General features: G+C 44.1%; 1 protein-coding gene across 13 annotated transcripts in view; it reads left to right on the top strand.

Moving 5' to 3' along the window:
- Positions 1 to 20866, top strand: part of ARHGEF7 (Rho guanine nucleotide exchange factor 7) — a 184035-nt gene that overhangs the window by 124242 nt on the left and 38927 nt on the right. For all 13 annotated transcript variants that reach the window (XM_074387439.1, XM_039473192.2, XM_039473193.2 and 10 more), the window contains 2 exons: positions 503 to 597; positions 834 to 929. In XM_074387439.1, coding sequence (XP_074243540.1) covers positions 503 to 597; positions 834 to 929 — 191 coding nt within the window. The remainder of the gene's footprint in view (positions 1 to 502; positions 598 to 833; positions 930 to 20866) is intronic.

The raw sequence follows: 20866 nt of genomic DNA, 5'->3' as shown, positions 1-20866 counted from the left end.
TTATCACCTTAGAAATGTACCTCATTCGCCTTTCCCTGTTGTCCTCCCCATCCTACCCGTCACCTCTTCTCTGATTTCTGTCACCATAGACTAGTTTTGCCGTCTCTTAGGCTTCATATAAATGGAATTATGCGGGGTGCGTGTTTGGGGGCTGGCTTCTTTTGTACGGCACAGTGTTGTCGAGATTTGTCTGTGCCGTCGTGATGATAGGCGGCTCTCCTTTTTGTGTAAGCAGACATGGTGTCTGATGGAATTCATGCCAGGTGTACCTGTGTCAGATGTGGTTGGCAGGAAGATGAAGTCCGTTGTGTGGCCTTCGTAATCATTTATTACATGGGTTTAGTAGTCAGTGTCACAAGGAATGATGATACTCAACGCTTTAGTGTTATGTTGAAGTAACAGTATGAATTGAACAATGGTGATAAACTGTCCAAAGTGTATAAATCTTAGTGTCAAATAGCAATTGAAATGTCAAATAACACGTATTCATCATTTATTATAGGTGCTACAGAATATTTTAGAAACAGAAAATGAATATTCTAAAGAACTTCAGACTGTGCTTTCAACCTACCTACGGCCATTGCAGACCAGTGAGAAGTAAGTTAGATGATAAATTGCATTAATTGTAAAATAGTCCAAACCTTAGGCTGTTCTCTTGTATTTTCAGAGAATAGAGGGTTAAATAGTGAAACAGAATTTAGTGTACCAGTTGGCCTTAGACATCAGCAATTTGTTTATTAGGTTAAGACTTCAGTATGACATTGGGATGGTAAAGGAGAAGAATATAAGTAAAACTGTTTACATATTTTTACTGTTATTTTTCTTGGCTCTAGGTTAAGTTCAGCAAACATTTCATATTTAATGGGAAATCTAGAAGAAATATGTTCTTTCCAGCAAATGCTCGTACAGTCTTTAGAAGAATGCACCAAGTAAGTAAGATGCTAAAAGTTTGCAACACTCAGGTTGGTATTATTGGTATTTAAAGGATTAAGTGTGGCATAATTTTAGAATTCATATTTTTAAAGATGCAAACTGAAGTTAGTTTAAATCTTTGGGGTAAATCAGCTCTTATAGTCAAAGCTTTCTTTTACACTGTCTAGTTTATATAGCAGGAATCCTCAGAGACATACTTGACAAGATTGGTGGTTTTTAAGGTGTTCCATAGAGGACTAGCAGGGATGAAGACCCTCTGGGAGAGACAGAGAATGGCCTGATGTCAAGAGCGTGGAGGGGACAAGTAGCTCAGTGCCTCGTGTTCCCCGGGTGCTGTACAGGTGGCCTTGAAGGCCAGGTGTTTCCAGCAGCGTCCTCTAGCTTGCCTGCTGTTTCGGGCCTTCCAGAAGCAGATACGGTGCTTCTTGAAATAACATACTACGTTGGTGCAAAAGTAATTGTGGTGTTGGACTGTAAATTTTAAATCATAACTAGGCTCAGACACATCTTTAGTAATCAAGAACCATTCCAGTCAACACATTTTTTGCCAGTGAGAAATAAGTTTTATTCCTGGAGCGTAAAAATCAGTGCTTCAGGATTCGACAAACTCTTGGAAAGCCTTTTCTGCATCCTGCTGGTTGTGGGAGCATTTTCCCTGCAAAAGGTTGTTGAGATGCTTGAAGTGGTGGTTGGTGAGAGGTCAGGTGAATATGGCGGATGAGGCAAAACTTGGTAGCCCAATTTGTTCCGCGTCTGGAGTGTTGGCTGTGTGACGTGTGGTCGGGTGCTGTCCTGGAGAAGACCTGGGCCCTTCCTGTTGACCAGTGCCGGCTGCAGGCGTTGCAGTTTTCAGTGCATCTCATCGACTCGCTGAGCGTACTTCTCAGGAGTGATGGTTTCTCGGAGATTCAGAAAGCTGTAGCGGGTCAGACCGGCAGCAGACCACCAAACAGCGACCGTGATGTTTTTTTGGTGCAAGTTTGGCTTTGGGAAGTGCTTTGGAGCCTCTTCCTGGTCCCACCACTGAGCCGGTTGTTGACGCTTGTATAAGATCCACTCTTCATGGCACATCACAGTCAGATCAAGAAGGCGTTCATTGTTATATAGAATAACAGAAGACGACACTTGAAAATGACAATTTTTAAACAATTTTTGCTTAGCTCATAAGGCACCCACTTGACCTTTTTCCACCTTTTCAGTTTGCTTCAAATGCCGATCGACTGTAGAATGGTCGATGTTGAGTTCTTCAGCAGCCCCTCGTGAAGTTGTGAGAGGATCGGCTTCCATGGTTGCTCTCCGCTGGTCGTCGTCAGCTTCTGATGGCCGGCCACTACGCTCCTTACCCTCCAGGCTCTCGTCTCCTCTGCAGAACTTGTTGACCCACCACTGCATTGCACATTCATTAGCAGTCCCTGGGCCAGTGCGTTGTTGATGTTGCAAATTGTCTCCACTGCGTAACGACCCATTTTGAACTGGAATAAGAAAATTGCTCAAATTTGCCTTTTGTCTAATATCATTTCCATAGTCTAAAACATAAAATAAACAGCAAGTAACAGATCATTAGCAAAAAAAATAAAGCTAGAAGTATGCATTAAAATGATTTCTAATCACATTTATTTAAGAACGTATTCCAGTATCTAACAGCAAATATCAACAGTGCAAAAACCGTGAAAACATTTGCACCAGCCTAATATAACATGCTGTGCTGATAAACTAGGGCTTTGAGATTTTGTTGCTTTTCCAAAATTTTCCTTTGGAGGGACGGAGGCCTGTTCTGGATGATCAGCCATCAGTTTTCTTCTGTGTGACTATTTTTTGTTCTTTGTTTACATCAGATATTAAAGGATGTTTATTAATTTCCTGCTAGATGACTTAAAACAGTTGTGTGCGTGGAAAGTTTTAGGTGTTAGTAGTCTACCAAGTGATCTTTATTTGTGGATTTGATGAAGGCGACAGTTTTTTTTGTAGTTATCTTTGATCTTCATTTATAGAACCCTCAGAAAAGACCACAGTACACAGTTCCCTTGGATTCTGGTTGGTTTCTGTTTTTTCATTCAGCTTGTGTCTTTTTAGGTTTGGAACTTGGTGATGGAGTGGCCTTCCTTTTGTGCCACTACTTTCAATTTGTGACAGTTTACCAACCATGAAGAAAATACTTTGTTCGCTTAACTTTTTGACTGTGCTTTGAGGTTTTTTCAAGGCATTTTATACTGGGCTGTTGATATGGCAAGGAACGCTAAATGCCAAGAGGAACAGAGTATTTTAGAAACAGAAAATGAGTATTCTGTAGAACTTCAGACTATACTTTCAGCCCATCTGTAGGCCATTGTTTTTACTTTTAATAGCATTTTTGGTTTACATAAAGTAGCATTGTTTACATGAGCATGAAAGAATAGTCTTGGAATCACTTTGATTTCATTTGCTAATAATTTGAAGTCTTTGTAAGAGTTCATATTGTGCTCAAAGTGGAAGTAAATGCTTGCCTCCATTTGTCTCATTAGCTGTAGATAATGTCTAAAAGTTGTTACAGTACATTTAAAAAGTACAGTGTGTAGTACCTCTGTTGGGCATTATATTAGCGCTGTGAATTATTATCCTCACATTTCTGATTAAAAAGCTGAAATAAAGGGCAGTAAAGCAATAGGCTTGAAGCCGTGTGTTTACTAAGGCTTTAGTCCTTACATTATCTCAGAATTCAATATGGCTTAGGTATTATTTTGATCAAGTTTCTCAAATTTATGCTACATGTATGTGAGGTGTTAGAGTTCCACAGGGAAGTGGAATGTACAAGACAGAGTTTTCCTTCTCAGCTATTTCTCTTCTTTTTTTATTATGAATATTCTGATATTTTCATTGTTCCCATTTTTAAGATGGTTAGTTTCATCTTTTTGTTCTATATGTGAAATTTCTGTACCACTTAACAGTTTACCAAATGCCGTGTGTGTGTGTGTTTGTGTGTGTATAGCAGTTTCATATTCATTCATTATTTTTTTTTTTGGATGCAGAGTCTTGCTCTTTTACCCAGGCTGGAGTGCAGTGACACGATCGCAGCTCACTGAAACCTCTGCCTTCTGAGTTCAAGCTGTTGTCCTGCCTCAGCCTCCTAAGTAGCTAGGATTACAGGAGTGCGCCACCACACTCTGCTAATTTTTTTTTTTTTTTTAAATTTCTTGTAGCGATGGGGTTTCATCATGTTGGTCAGGCTGGTCTCCAACTCCTAACCCCAAGTGAACCCATGCACCTCAGCCTCCCAAAGTATTGGGATTACAGGCATGAGCCACCACGCCTGGCCTTCATATTAATTATTTCTTTTGATTTTCTCATCTCTACAAGGACTTGATTCCTAGATGTCCAGCGCCTTTCACAGCTGCTTGTTGGTCAGACCTAGGAGGTGACAAACTATAGGCTGGGTCACATTCCGCCTGCCACCTGTTTCTATAAAGTTTCACTGGCACATGCTGTACTTGTTCATTCACACATTGTTAATGGCTGTGTTTGTACTACAGTGGCAGCACTGGAGTTGTGATGCAGACCGTGGCTCATGTACCTCGAATACTTAACTCCTTTGCTTTTTATAGAAAGTTGGCCGACCCTACCTGAGATGTGCTTTCTCCCTTGGGCCCTCAACCTAGCCCTAACCTCTCCATTCCCTGCGTGTTCTGAGGCCTATGTTTGTTTTCTTGGTATTTTTGTTACGTAGGATGTCTGTCTGCCCTCCTGAAAATTGAAGTTTCTATCTGTTATTTTTTTTTTTTTTATGAAGAGGAACACTTTATTATTATTATTATTTTTTGTAATTCAGGTCTGTTACTGACAAAAATGATCATGGAGTGTGTTGTCTGAAAATTGCGGCCTTCATTCCCGAAGATTTTTTTTTTTTCTGGATACTGAACTCTAGGTGACAGATTTTTTGTTTCAGCACTTGAAGGGTGTTGCTCCATTGTCTTGTGGCCTTCGCTGTATCTGACCATTGTATCTGATGGCAACCTTCGTTATATTCTGATCAGTACAATTTCAGATGGTTGTTCCCCTGCCTGTTTTCTAGAGTTGAGTTTAGTTTTTAGGTTTTTGGCATTTTTGATGGTGATTATCTCGGGTGTGGTTTTCTGACTTCTCAAACTTGAAAGTTTATATCTTTTTACCAAATGTGGGGAATTTGGAGACATTATTTCTTTAAATATGTTTCTGCTTTACTGTTTCTACTCTCCTTTGGGCCTCCAGCTACATGTATGTAGACCTTGTACACCGGAGTGTAAAGTCCCAGAGGCTTTGCTTACTGCTTTCTAACCCGGTCTCCCTCTGTTCTCAGGTGGATTGGCATCCTCTGTGTCCTTGGGTTCACTGCCTGCATCTCTGCTCTCTCGTTCATCCCATGCAACAAGTCTTTAGTTTGAGAATTTTTTTTTCAGTTCTAGAATTCGTTTCACTTAAAACTTTTAGTTCTGTGCTAAGATTTTACATTTGTTCATTCACTACAAGAATATTTGTCTTTATATCTTGCAAGAATTAGACTCCTTTAAGGTCCGATCTGCTAATTGTCTTTCGTTGTGAGGATGGGTTATGTCTTCTTGATTCTTTTTATTTATAGTGACTCTGAATTGTGTCCTGTTTACTGTGGATTGTAGACTCTTGGTCATGTTCAGTTTCCCTAAAGAGTATTGATTTGTTTGTGTGTTTGACAGGCATTTAACTTGGTCAGAATTGCCAGCTCTCCCCTGGCAGGTGCTCAAATCTCAGTCCACTTATTTTAGATTCAGCTCATCTGTAGCTGGCCTTGTGCAAGTTCTTTCTGCCATCAGCCAGAGATTGGGGCAGAATTTAGAGACAGAATTCTGGGTCACACTCACTGTGGTTTTCTCCCAACTTGCAGCAGCTCCAGTTGAACCAAACTCTGTGGATTTTTGTTGGAGTTTTAACCGTTCCACACAACAGAGTTGGCTGCCATTAGCTTAAAAGTTTAGATAGCAGGAGTGCCCTGCCCGTTCTTTTTTCAAAATGTCCATTCTTTTCCAGAGTATACCTGATGGTAACTAACAGTGATTGAGGCAGGTCTCGGTCGTTAGAGGTTTATGTAGCTGCAGTTGAGGATGTGCCGGGTAACAGGAGCATTTGTGCTTTTTCCAAAGGCGGCTTTGAGAACGTCAGTATTTAAAGGGGAAGGAGCAAGCGGGAGGGGAAAGGGAGGCTGCGGAGGCAGCGAGGCAGATGCTTACGTTCTTGAGCCGCGATCAGCCTCAGTAGGCCTGGGTTTTCCCTGTGAAAGAGGGAGTAGAGGAAAGTCAGTTGTGCGTTTGTCTCGGGGTTCTCTCTCACAGGAAGGATGATTTCTGCTCCTCTTTGTCCTTGTCTGTACCCATGAAGACAAGCTGGTAATTGACATTGCCAGGGTGAGATGCAGTAGAACTCGGTTTTTGGGCTGTTTTGTCATGGGGGTGTATGTTCTGATAGACTTAGGGGATCACAAGAAATCTCCTGTGAGCACTTTGTGAGGAAGGCCTTCTGGGGAGCTGTGTGGCCTTCTGTAGTTGTGGGAACCTGGCTTGTGGGTGAGGCCGTGACACAGTTGTGGAGTTATAGCTGTCTGTTTGGCAGCAAAAGGCAGGCAGTATTGCACAGCCCAGTTCCCAAGCTTCACTGTCCCCCAGCACAGTGCGTTTGGGTCCCAAGATTCTGTTATCTTTCATGTCACTTTGGAGTGCCTCTAGGTAGTCACTTTGTATTTATTTCTGTAAAGTTTCAGTGTTACTGTAGGTGAGTCAGTTTGATGGGAGTAACTTGACCATAGCCAGATTTAGAGAACCCATTTCCTTTCATAGTTTTTCAAATCACAGTTCTTGCTTCCATCAGCTGTGGAGGGCTCCTTGAAATCATGCGTTGTCTTGGCTCTTGATTCAAAACGAAACCACAGTCTGCCTTACGCACCCTCGTGCAGTTTGCCGCATTAGTGGCGGCACACTGTCGTTTGTGTTGTGGGTTGTGATCGCTGGAAGGTCCCCAGCTTGCCCAGAGTGCCTTTCTCAGGCATGCATTCAGTGCTGCGTACACGCTGCCACCATGTGCCTGATGCTGGCGGGCTGCCGACAGACCCTGTCCTAGTGGAGCTTACCGTATGGTGTGGGAGCCAGGTAATTGAAAATTGTATGAATAGTTAGAAAGCTACAGTTTCGGAAATGCTTATGAAAGAAGTCAGGTCAGGTGCCAAAGGCAAACTTGAGGAAAAGGTTGTTGAGCGCTGAGGGCTGAATGGGAGGTGACCAGGCGAAAAACGGGAGGAGAAGGTTTTTTTCTCATATCAGCACTTCTTTGATTCTGTGACACTGAGTTTCTAGGGTTCAGTTCTATTCTGACAGTTGTCTCCCACAAAATTGCCACATTTTAAACCCAACTGCATATGGGGTGCCCAAGCTATTCATACCTCTACCTGACCGTCTACAGATTTGAGGGTTCCCATGACCCCCTCAGGTTTGATAATTTGCTAGAGTGATCATGTAACTCGGGAAAGTGCTTTACTTCCTGGTACCAGTTTATTATGAAGGATGCAACTCAGAATGTGATGGATCGAAGAAAGGTGTAGGTGAGGGCTGAGAGTAGAGCTTCCAGGCCCCCGGGTACAGCGCTTCCCAGTACCTCCATGCGCAGTAGCGTGAAGGGAAACTGCGTTTCAGATGCTGTCCTGAGAGAGCACTCACTGTCTTCTCTCTCTCTACTACACGCTTCTCTCCCCAAGCGAGGCAGGGGCCCTGCCCCCAGCAGGAGAAGGGGGCCTGGCCCTGGGAGAGGAACCTAACTGCCCTGTTGTCTCAATGTGCAGCTCTTGAAATAGTGAGGCCACCTGAATCATTGTAGCCCCGAGTCTCCGCTAAGCCTGGGGCACTCAGTCATGCTGTTTGTCGTGTGTATAAGTGTCGCTTGGGGCCTCCATGACCCATTTCTCCATTCCTCCTTGACTGTTCTGGGCACTTTCCCCACCTCATTCTCCAGCCTCCCCGATCCAGGTGCTTTGTGCTACTTTGGCCCCGCTTTGGTGACGTTCAGGGCCACCTGCTGACCTCCCGCAACCCAGTTATCATAGTTAAAATGTCTCAAAGCATCCTGGCTCTGCTTTAAGCCACCATGGGATACATGGGACGCCTTTTCTTGTGGACTTTCACATAGGCTTTTGATGGTTCTGCTGTGTTCTCTGGCTGTCTGGGAGATTACAGAATGCCACACCTGTGGAGGACTGCAAGGGAAACCTGCCCTTTTTGTAGCTAAAGTTGAACCATGGTAATGCTGGTTCATGGGAGCTGTGAGATTAGAGGGCACGGTGGTGAGTCTGTCTCCAGTCCTTTACTCAGGCAGTTCTAATAAGTTGTGAATTTTCTGTAAGGTGATATTGGAGACAGTACATCAAGAGAAAGATTTTCTTCTCTAGAGACTTAAATTCTCAGCATATTTGTTTGGACTGTTTTTTAATCTGTTAACTGCTATGTTTGTAATTTTCAGTTTCTATTCTGGTGACAGTTTTTTAAAAATGTGATTTTGAGTCAAGTTGTTTGAGAGGATATCGGTGCCACTAACATATGAAGGCTAGCTCAGAAGGGGGTTCGGGATAAGGTGCTGAGTTCCGTTTGGGGTTGCTCTGAATCTCTGTTGGAGATGTCTAATGAGCAGTTGGCCAGCCCTGGGGTCACAGGGGAGGTTGGCAACAGAGACCGGGAGCCGCAGACTTCCCACCCGGCTGCTGCGTGTGTGGGAGAGGGGTTGCCCAGCGAAGGGTGAGGTCTGGATTGACACTGCTGCTCGCTCGCCTCGTGTTACTTGCCCACGTCTGTCTCAGTGTCTATAAAGCAGGGGGGCTGGTGTCACCCACCCGGACTCTCACGGGAGTGGCCTGGTACTTACAGAGCCATCTGCAAATGCTCAGGGCCCTGCTTGGTGTGCCCGGACCTGAGGTCCTCCAGCCTCTGATCCACTGGGACCCTGCCTGCGCACCATTGGTAATTTTTGTTGTGAATATGTTACTTCACGCTGGCTTTGGAGGGCCCTAAGTGAGCTTGGCTCGCGTTGTTGAGGAAGATCTGTTTTCTCTCACGTTAGTGAGGGACTTCTTTTTCCTCACGTCACGCCCCCTTCCCCCACTCTTGCAGCTTTGTCTTCACTTAATTTCACTCTCTGCCATTAGACTCAGGGACATTTTATGACTGCCTTTAACTGGGGGACGTCTTTTTTGTCGAAGGTGGGGTAATGGTGTTTTCTTTTCAGTGCTGCTTTTCTCTTTGCTGAAGTGTTGGGGATGTCTGGCTGGCAGTTGGCTAGCTATGGAATCAGGTTGGAAGTAGAGAATGACTCAATGAACTTCATGAATGCTGTAATGCATTGGCATGATATTTCATTCATTGTCTGGATGTTATTTTTAATGTGGATATTTTAATGATTATTTTTTTCCTAAAATAGCTGGAGACCACTTGTTTTTAACCAGCAGCTAGTTAGGCCCACCAATACCTGTATTTGGAATGGTAGAAAACAGCAAAATGTGTGCTTAATCTTATTCTTAACCTACACTAATCAGTTACCTGACTAGCAGGTTATAGCTGTGGAGGAGGCTGTAGCTACGGCATACGTGAAAGAAGGCAGGAAGGTTTCACTTGGAAAATGATGGAGAAATGGAGTAAACATTCAGGAAAGAAATGTTTTCGATGATTAAGGAAGCTTTATAAATGGCCTGTGGGGAGGCCCAGGGATTGGAACTGTAGGTGGGCGCTTTGATGTTTTTAGCCACCATGCCTCCTTTTGTAGAGGGTTACCTCTGGCACGTTCTCCCTGCCCACACTCAGGTTGTCCTGAGCCCGCTTGCTTCTCAGTTGATGTCGTGTGGTCTCCACCATCCCTGGTCTTTCAGGATCACGGTCAGTTGTTGACTCCTGCCTCTGAACTCGGCCTCTCCGGATCAGATCTTTCTTGATCGTTCTGCTTGTCTTTTCGTGTTTGTGCCGATCTCTGTGGAGACCTTCAGTCAGCGTGCTTCAGGAATCCAGTGGTATCTCCTCCTCCTCTGCTTCACTGCTCACTCTCTCTCATCTTATCACTCACCTGTTCATTCTTTTTAGAAACCTTTGGCATATCTTTAACTCTTCCTTTTCCTCTGCCTTAAATCACTTGCTGAGCTACCTGTTCTGTGCCTCACCCGTCCTGAATGCTGTCATTCAGGTCTCCTGGGTTTTCATGGTTTCTTTGTGCTAACCTAACTGGAATATGACTTTAGTTGGTTCCTGTTCTGTCCGACTTCTCCACCAGCACTGGCTCTCCTGAAATGGTTCAACCCAGAAACTGTGGGTGACACCACTTTATTCATTTATTTGTATACAGCGCTGCTTCACCAGCTGATCTTTGAGACTTTGGGATAGGACCTGTTAAAATTGTGGCAATTTTTACTGCTTGAAAACAGCTAATATAGATCGGTTCCAAAGTTGTAATAATCTACAGATGTCCCTCTACAGATTGGACATCCCTTTTTAGCCTCTGTCTCAGGCCTTGGATCATGAGCCTTTCTTGCTGTTCCCTGGTGGGGCTGAAAAGTAGGATTTCCCTCCCACCGAGCTCTCCTTAACTATTCCCTTTGTTTGGATTTACTTCTTCTTATCTTCTTAACTAAAATCCTACTTAATCCTTCAGTCTCAGTAACATACCGGTTCTTAGTACAGCCTTCCCTTTGTCTCTTGCGTTTTGTTTGCATGTATGTCTTGATTTTGTTTTAGTGGTAAATGCCTTTCAGTGTTATTACAGACATCATTAGAGTGAGTTCCTTTGTTGCCTTGTATGTGATAGGATTTTAGTGTATCAAAGAAAATATCCAATGTGTTTGTAAGTATTTAATGTAACTGTTAACATTAGTTAAATATTATGTAATGATTTGTTCAAAAGTTAATTGTAAAGCCTAAGATACAAGTAATAGGGAGGAGGTGTGGAGCAAGATAGCCGAGTAGAAACCTCCAGCGATTGTCCTTCCCACAGGAACACCAAATTGGACAACTGTCCACACAAAGAAACACCTTCACAAGAACTGGAAATCAGGTGAGTGATCATAGTGCCTGGTTCTAACTTTGTATCACTGAAGGAGACACTGAAGAGGGTAGGAAAGACAGTCTTAAATTGCTAATAGTACCTCTCCCTAAACTTCAGCAGGAGCTGTGTAGTAGAGACAAAACCTGTGCGCTTTGGAGAGGGAGGGCTCAGTGGTTGTGGGACTTTTTATTGGAACTTGGTGCTGCCCTGTCACAGTGGAAAGCAACATGGGGCAGAACTTGGCCTGCTCCCACAGAGGTAGCATTTAGACCAGTCCTAGCGAGAAGGCTACTCGTCCCAGCAGTTGGAACCTGAATTCTGGCAAGCCCCGCCACTGAGGGCTAAAATGCTCTGGGGTTCTAAATAAACTTGAAAGACGTCTAGGCCACAAGGACTACAGTTCCTAGCTAGGACCTGGTATAGTGCTGGAGCTCTGAGCCAGTGTCCCTGGGGGCACTTGACCTAGTGAGTCATCCGCTGGGGCAGCCAAGGGAGGCCTTGCGCCACCCTCCCCCAACCACAGGCAGCGCAGCCTGCAGCTCCGGCGGAGACGCTTCCTTCTGCTGGGGAGGAGGGAAGAGTAGAGAGAACATTGTCTTGCAGCTTGGATGCCAGCTCAGCCACAGTAGGAGAGGGCATGAGGCCGCGCACCTGAGGCTCCGGATGACGTTTCTAGACATACCCACTGCTTTGAAGGGAAGCACTCAGTTCCTGCCAGGATTCATCGTCTGCCAACTAAAGAGCCCTCGGGCCCTGAGTAATCAGCAGTGGTACCCAGGCAGAGCTCGCCATGGACCTTGGGCGAGACTCAAAGACGAGCTGGCTTCAAGTGTGACTCTGCATATTCCCAGCTGTGGTGGCTACAGGGAGGGACTCCTGCTTGAGAAAAGGAGAGGGGACTTTGTCTTGCAGCTTACATGCCTGCCCAGCCACAGTGAAGTAGAGCATCAGTGGGCTCTGGCAGGCCCCCGGTTTCAGGCCTTGGCTCCTAGATGGCATTTCGGGACCTGCCCTGGGCTAGAGGGCAGCCCACTGCCCTGAAAGGAGAGTCTTGGGCCTAGCAGCAGTTACCACAAACACTGAAGAGTCCTTGGGCCTTGAGTGAACATCAGTGGTAAACAGGCCGCACTTGCTGGGGCCTGGGGCAGTGTGGCCACAGGGAGAGGTTCTTGCTTATGGAAAAGGGGAGCAAAGAGTGGGAAGGACTTTTTCTTGTGGCTTGGATGCCACAAGAAATACTCAACTGCAGTAGAATAGTGCACAGGCTAGATTCCTGATGTGTCAGATTCCAGGCCCTGGCTCCCGGGTGGCCTCTCTAGACCTGCCCGGAACCGAGGGGAACTCGCCGTCCTGAAGGAAAGAACACATGCCTGTCTGGCTTTGCCACTTGCAGATTGTAGCGCCCCAGGGCCTTGAGCAAACACAGGCAGTAGCTAGGAAGTGGTTACCATGGTCTTTGGGTGCAGGCCAGTGCTTTGCTGCCTTCAGGTATGAACCAGTGCAGTCCCAGTGGTAGTGACTACAGGGGTGCTTGTGTTACCCTCCTCTAGCTCCAGGCTACTCATCTCTCTCTGTCTCTCCACACACACACAAACACACAAACACACACTCACACTCACACCCCCTCTCTGTATCTCCCTCTCTTTGTGTCTATCTGTCTCTGTCTCTCTCTCTCTCTCTCTCTGTCTCTCTCTCTCTCTCTCTCTCTCTCTCTCTCTCTCTCTCTCTCTCTCTCTGTTTGGGAGAAAGTAAGGGAAGAGAACAAATAATCTCTGCCCGGTAATTGAAAATTCTTTGGGATTTTATTCAGGAACACAACGGTGGTACCTGTGTGAGTCAGCAAGAGTCACAGCATTACTGGGCTTGGGGTGCCCCAATTGGTCTCAATGCAGATAAAACTGCACTGAGAACAGAAACTTAAATCACAACACCCAAGTCCCTTTGAATACCTGGAAAGCCTTCCCAAGTAGGATGGGTACAAACAAGCCTAGGCTGTGAAGACTCCAATAAATAAGTAACTCTTCAATGCCTAATACTGCCCAGACGCTGATAGACATCCACAAGCATGAAGTCCATCCAGGAAAACACGAACTCACCAAAGAAAGGCGCCAGTAAATGATCCTGGAGAGACAGATATGTGACCTTTCAGACAGAGTTCACAAATAGCTATTCTGAGGAAACAGTGAGATTCAAGATAACACAGAGAAGGAAATCAGAATCCTATCAGATGAATTTAAAGAGATCATGAAATAATATAAAAGAATCAAGCAGAAATTCTGGAGTTGACAAATGCAGTTGACATGCTGAAAAATGCATCAAAGTCTCTTAGCAGAACTGATCAAGCAGAGGAAAGAATTAGATAGTTTCAGACAGGCTCTCTGAAAATACACAGGGGAGACAAAGAGTAAAAAACAATGAAGCATGCCTACAAAATAATAGAAAATAGCCCCCAAAAGGGCAAATCCAAGAGTGACTGGCCTTAAGGAGGAAGTAAGGAGAGACATGGAGTAGAAAGTGTATTCCTAGGGATAGTAACAGATAACTTCCCAAACTGAAAGGAAGGTATGAATACTCAAGTACAAGAAGATTCTATTAATAAAACACCAAGTAGATTTAACCCACTGAAGACTACCTTAAGGCATTTAATGAACACTCCCATAGGTCAAGGATGAAGAAAGGATCCTAAAAGCAGAGAGAGAGGGAGAAAAAAAATACCATGCAAAGATGCTCCAATACATCTGGCAGCAGACTTCTCAGTGGAATGTTTCCAGGCCAGGAGAGAGTGGGTGTGATTTTTAAATTTCTGAAAGCAAAAACCTTTCATCCAAGCATAGTATATCCAGCAAAAATATCCTTCAGACATGAAGGAGAAATCCCAAACGAAAGTTGAGGGATTTTATTAACACCAGCCCTGTTCTGCAAGAAATGCTAAAGGGAGTTCTTCAGTCTGAAAGAAAAGGACATCAGTGAGCTACAAGAAATCATCTGAAGGTACAAAACTCACTGGTAATAGTACACAGAAGAACACAGAATAGTACCACACTAATGGTGGTGTGTAAACTACTTGTATCTTGAGTAGAAAGATTAAAAGATGAACTGATAAAAAACTACAGCTTTTGAAGACATAGACAGTACAGTAAGATACGAATGGAAACAAGTTAAAAAGTACAAGAATAAAATGTAGAAATTTTATTAATTTTCTCTTTCCTTGTTTGTTATTTATGCAATCAATATTGTCATTTTAAAATAATGGGTTATAAGATATTATTTGCAAGTCCCTGGTAACCTTAAGTTACCATAGATCCATAAAAAATAAAAAGCAAGAAATTAAAACCAGAGAGAATCACCTTTATGAAAAGGAAGACAGGAAAGAAAAGGAAAAGATTATTACACAACAAGAGGACAAATGACGAAATGGTAATAGTAAGGCCGTAGTTATGAATAATAACATTGAGCTTAAATGAACTAAACTCTGCAATTAAAAGCTGCAGAGTGGCTGAATGGATTAAAAAAAAAAAAAAAAAGACCCAGTGATCTGTTGCCTACAAGATAAACACACTTCACCTCTATTAAAGATACCTGTAGACTGGAAATAAAGGAATGGAAAAAGATATTTCATGCAAATGGAACCAGAAAAGAGCAGGAGCAGCTGTACTTAGAGGAAACAAAATAGATTTCAGGACAAAAGCTAGAGACAAAGAAGGTCATTATATAATAAAGGGTGGATTCAGCAAGAGGAAATAGCAGTTGTAAATACACATCCAACACTGGAGCATCCAGATAGTATAAAGCAAATATTGTTAGAACTAAAGAGAAAGGTAAACCCCAATTCAATAATAGGTAGAGACTTCAACACACCGCTTTCACCACTGGACAGATTTTTCATACAAAAAGCAACAAAAAGACATTTGACTTTATCTGTACTTTTGAACAAATCAATCTGATAGATATTTACAGAACATTTCCTCTAGTGGCTTCAAAATACACATTCTTTTCTTCAGTACATGGATATTCTCAAGGATAGACCATAAATATTAAACACAGAGCAAGTCTTAAAAAATGATATTCATTTCTTAAAAATCAAAAATAATTTTATCAAGCATCTTCTCTGATTACAGTGGAAATAAAACTCAATAGGAATTTTGGAAACTGTACAGACACATGGAAATTAAACAGTATGCTCCTGAATGACCAGTGGGCCAATGAAGAAATTAAGAAAATTTAATAATTTCTTCAAATGAATGATTATGAAAACACAATATACCAAAAACTATGGGTTTTGTGCAGCAAAAGCTGTACTAAGAGGAAATTCATAGCTGTAAGCACCTATGTCAAAAAGTAGAAAAACTTCAAATAACAACTTTAATGATACCTCTGAACAAGAAAAGCAGGAGCAAACCAAATCCAAAATTAGTAGAAGGAAAATAATAAAGATTAGCGTAGAAATAAATGAAATTGAAATATTACAAAAGATCAACAAAACTAAAAGTTGGTTTTCTGAAAAAAATAAAATGGATAAACCTTTAGCCAGAGTAAGAAAAAAGAGAGAAAACCGAAATAAATGTTTTCTTTTTCATCTCTGATTTTAAAACTGATACTGCAGAAGTTCAAAGGCTCACCAAAGGCTGCTGTGAACAGCTGTATGCCAATAAATTGGAAAACTTAGAAGCTTTTTGGTAGTCAGCAAGAGAGGACCTGCCAGAGGTCATGTGGCTACAGGGACTCTGTCTGTGTGTGTCTGTGTGTCTGTGTCTGCCTGTCTGTTTCTACCCTGAGAGCTCTGTGTGTGTGTGTGTGTGTGTGTGTGTGTGTGTGTGTGTCTGTGTGCGTGTCTGCCTGCCTGCCTGCCTGCCTACCCTGAGTGGGAACAGGAGGCTACTTATGAAGAGAGAGAGAGAATGAGTGAGTGAGAGAGAGAGAGAGAGAGAGTGTGTGTGTGTGTATGTGTGTGTGTGTGTCTGTGTCTGTGTCTGTGTCTGTCTGTCTGTCTGTCTGTCTGTCTGTCCCCCTCCCTGTCTCTGCCCTGAGTGGGACGGGAGCTTGCTTGTGAAATCTTGTCTGTGAAGGCCGTCTGTCGATCATGGACAGGTTGCTGGGTTTTTGTGGCTGGAGATGTTTGGGGAGGTTCCCCCAGCACGTGGCTCTGTCTTCATATGCATCTCAGTTTCCATCTGAAATCACTTGTTATTGAAATGAGAACCTTTCCTGTCTAGTTAGTAATAACCACTAGGAGTAAGTGTGTTGTGGAGGAAACCGCCTAGTATTTCTTTGACTTCTCAAATGTTTTTGCTGAGACCCAGTCATCTTTGATCTGGGTAAGGGGGTAAAAAAACCCTTGGGTACCCCTTTTTACCTTGCGCTATTGCTGTTACTGTGAAGATGTAGAGAATAGAGTATGTGTGATTGTAGCTGTCATCAGACGTTGAACCATTCATGGACACAGTGCAACATCACACCTGTAGATCACGGCTTTGCTTCTGCCAGGAGGTCTGGTGGAAGCACCTGGCATGATGCGTGGTGCCTCTAGTGACCCACGTGCCCCTTCCTGCTGCCCATGGCCTTGATGTAGCCCCTGTGAGATGCCCTCCTGCACATTACAACACTCTGAGGAAGAGCCTATGGAGCTCAAGAGAGAACCAGGGCGAATATCCTCTCCTTTAACTCTGAACTCATATTCTGTGCGGGTGATTTCTGTGAGTCTGGTTGGTTGTCGTGCGAATTTAGGTGCCTAGGCGGCATTACGTGCGGTGTATGTTGGCACATTATGCTCAAGTCCTGGGACTCAGCTGACTTTTATGAGCTTCAGCTGCTGCTGAATTAATGATTACAAGGGCTTTATCAGCCATGGAACTGGGGGTGGCAGTGACAGAAAATTCTTGGAGAATTGGTTTGGGACTGAAAGAGCTAATAAAAATCTAGGGCCTCGGCTCAAGGCTGGTGAATGAAATAGGAAAAGACACTTGTACATTGAAGTAATTGTTCCTTTATAAGCTATACTGAAATATGACTTAATTTTCAATAACTGATGAAGTATCAGAAATGAAAATCAGTTTATCTCAATTTTCATTTCTGAATGGATCGGGGCTGTGACACTGGACCAGATAGGAGTTGAAATCTTAGCATACTTTGTGGCCCAGCACCGAGCAGTATTTCTGCAGTAGAAGAATTTAACCCATTTTAGGTAACACATATCCGATAATTTTCCTGTGCCGCATCTCTGGCAGTGTTCTTTTTTTGTTCATCCAGTGTCGGGGACCGGTCCGGGACAGCACGTCTGCCGGGGGTCTCTCGACCTGCAAGAGGGTCCCAATACCTGGAAGAGAGAGTGCGTGGAAGAAAGACAGAAAGCAGGGCGTCTGGAGGGCTGATAGGCCGTGCCTAAACAGCAGCCTTTATTTTTCAAAGGCCAGGAATAAATACACTTTCTTTGCTCTGGTTTACGTCATTGCAAGAGGAAATGCAAATGTATACCTTACATGGCCTATACAATAGAGAAGTCAGATACACAATCAGTGGTTGTAAAAAGTAACAGAATTTCCTGTGATCACAGAGCTTGTTTACATCCAGACATTACTCCTCATGGCTGCAGGTATTTCTGGTTTGATCTTGTTTTAGAGCTGAGATGTGAAAAGGTTTTCTGGTTTTGCTCATCAGAATATCTTTTAACCAGATTCTCCTTTGTCTACTCCTGACTCAACTTATCTCAACTCCCCCGTTCAGGAGTCTCTGAGTCAGAAATCAAAGCCATCCCGTATGGTGGCATTTGCTTTGCAAATATCCCCACAGTTAAACCATTTTCTGGGGTACAAGGCAGTCAGGCAAGTAAAGAAAAGGTTAAAGCTATTAAAAGTTAAAAGCAGAAACTGGTTGCTGGTAAGGAGTCACTCAATCTAGCAGCACTGCATAGTTTTAGGCCCAAACGATATTGTGGTTGATATTAGAAACTGATGAGTCATCTTTCAGTCCCTTCTTTCCGATAGCTTGACTGCCTCCAGTAGGAAACTGTGTTTGGGATCAAACTCACCGTATAGTGAGACCTATGCCTTTTGGGGGTCTCACGGGAATGTTCCCCACAATCCAGCTTTGGCCTTCCATCATTACTCAGTCCTCCCATTGAGGCACGCAGGGTTCTGTCATCCTAGAAGCCAGCTTCTTCCAGTGCTGTACTGTGTCCCTGAGCATCAGCATCACCTGCTCAGATGTCAGTATGTAATATTCTCAAAACCTGTGTGCCTTCAGTACCCGGATTAAGGGGCGGGTCCTTCTTGTCTGTAGGCTGGCAGCAGTTTGTAGCTCGTGTCATTGAGACTGCATGTTGTCTTATATTCAGTTTACTTCTGTACTTGTTTCACATTCCCCACAATGATAGCAGTCACTTTAAGGAAGAGACTGTTTCTGACCCTGTTTCTAATCTGCTCCCAGTGCCTTGTAATGCTGCTGCATACTTACAGTAGTTGAAACTAATTTGTGAGTCAGTGACTATCCTGCAAATGTAGACAGAACTGTGGCTAATCTCTGAAGGCTGTGAAAACCTCACTTACGTGTTCACAGTTGGAAATGGGTCTGCAGCAGTGCAAATGCTAGCTTACTTTGCCTTCAGTTGTGCTTTAATAAACTAAACAGTAAAGCTCTATAATAAACGCATGACACCTTCAGGATTTGGAAACGTGGCTTGGATGAGTTAGTGTTCAGAGCATGCGCTGATGGAAACGTGCTGCATCTGCTATAGGAATTTCAGTAGCCTCTAGCCGCTTGGGGCCGTGAAGCTCTTGAAATGAGGTTAACACAACTGAAGAACTGAACTTCCATTTTTTAAAATTTTTAATTAACTTTACTTGAAATAGCTGCAGGTGGCTAGTAGCTATTGAATTCGAGGGCAAAGCAGCATGGCAGAGAAGGCAGGTGGGGCAGCTCCCCATCTGTGCAGAGGTCTGTCTGTCACCGCCACTGCCCGCAGGACTTCTGCATCCTCACCCTTAGCGTCCTTGTGCTGTGGGAGAGGTCCCTGCTGTCGCAGACCTCACTGGACTCCCTGTCCCTGCAGGTACCTGCTGTGCTTCTGTGAGCCTCCTCCATTACACAGGGTTGGCACATGTCTTGCGCAGACAGAGATCAAAGGAGAGCTAAGAGAGGCAAAGAGATGGAAAGTTAAATACTGAAGGAGGGCGTTGGTCTTTTTTTTACCCAGCACAGAGAAGAGACTGGTAGGTGGAGGGAGCACTTACTTTGGTATGTTCTTACACAGATCAGCCACCTGAACCTGTGTGGGATATTTTTATTGTCTACATTTTACATTTCTATTCATTTCTGTTGTCTGTATTATTTACATGAACTACACTTGGCACCTACGTAATTGCTGCATTTTAGAAGCAGAGGTATACTCTCACCTCTTTTCCAAAGCCCGTGTTTTATAAAACTGACATTTATCTAGTCTGGAAGGGAAGGCCCATGGTACTGGGAATGACTGAGAGTCTGAGGAGAGAAGGCGGCCGCAGTGGGTTTTGGAACTCCCACAGCGTTACTTCCTTGTGCTTTTCTGTCTCCACAGCTCTTACTGTAGGACGTACTGATAACAGCTCATTAATTAGAACTGGAACAGTCTTTTTGAGTCTTGGTTAACAGTTAATAAGGAATGAATTAAAAAATTGTTGCAAAACAGGGAGAAGACCAGGTTAGCATAAATTGAGTACTCTGTGTTTTGAACATGAGATTTTTCCTAATACTCGTGACTGGCTGATTCTCCTGACTATAACTTTCTCCAGCCACTGCTTAGCAGCTGCAGAGTGGAAAGCAGTGCTGAGGAGACACGTGGAGACTGGATGGGAGGGAGGTGAACTAGGGTTTCTGGGCCTGAGGTCCTGCCTGCAGGGTTGAAAGGCATGTTGGGAGCCAGAGTGTGCTGTGGTCTGAATGTGTTGCCCAGATCATCTTTAAAACTTAGTCACCAGGTGGATGGTATTAAAAGGTAGGGCTTGGAGACAGTTAGGTGGTGAGGATGGAGCCCTCATGAATGGGATCAGCTCCCTTGTCACAGCTGTGAGGGAGCTGTTTTGCCCCTTGCCCCTGTGAGGATGCATAGGGAACTACGTGCGGCTGCCCTGATCTTGGGCTTCCAGCCTCCAGAGCCGTGGGCAGTGCATTTCTGTTGTTGGTACATTACCCAGTCCGAGGTGTTCCGTTACCAGCAGGGATGGACCGAGGCCACGTGTTTATCTTGTTGGAGGGGATGGCAGGGCAGAAGCGGCGTCTGCACGAGTTGCAGGCCTGGACCCTAGTCCTGGGCTTCGTCCGCCTTTGTGTTGGATGCTACCGTCTTTCCCTTTTTTTGCATTCCTCTGTCATTTTGGTTAAGTACCTTTTCTGGGAGATTCCTGAGGAGCGAGTGCATGTTGGGCAGTTAATCCACGTGAGTGTTCACTGTTGCCTGAGGTGGAGACAGTTAGGGGGAGGGATTTCCACCCCTCATTTCAAGGGGTGCTTCAGTGTCTCTAGGCTCTGGTACTGAGGAGCCCCGTGCTGTTCTGTCTTGGTGTGCAACAGGTGTTTCTCACTCAGAGCTCTTTGTATCCTTGTTTCTGGGCTTCGGAATGACTGCACTGTTGTCTGGGGCCCCGGTCTTCTCTCAGCCTATGCTGACAGTCTTGGACACCTTTGATCTTGTGCCTTGCACTCTTTTTGCTTAGTCGTGTGATGATTTCTTTGACTTCTGCTTATGTTTTTGGCCTTCTGGATCAGGAACTTTTATTCTGATGTGGAATGACTATCATATTTCCTTTTTCCCCTTTGCTCCTTCATGTCCCCCCTTTTTTAGGCAAATGTGTTTCTGGTCCTTTCATGCCTGAAAACACTTTGGAAGTGCTGTCCAGGAGCTGGGACTAGTGACTCTTGT

This window comes from Saimiri boliviensis, chromosome 16, assembly GCF_048565385.1.
Source record: "Saimiri boliviensis isolate mSaiBol1 chromosome 16, mSaiBol1.pri, whole genome shotgun sequence".
NCBI classification, from domain to species: Eukaryota; Metazoa; Chordata; class Mammalia; order Primates; family Cebidae; genus Saimiri; species Saimiri boliviensis.
This window is presented reverse-complemented; position numbering and strand designations above follow the sequence as displayed.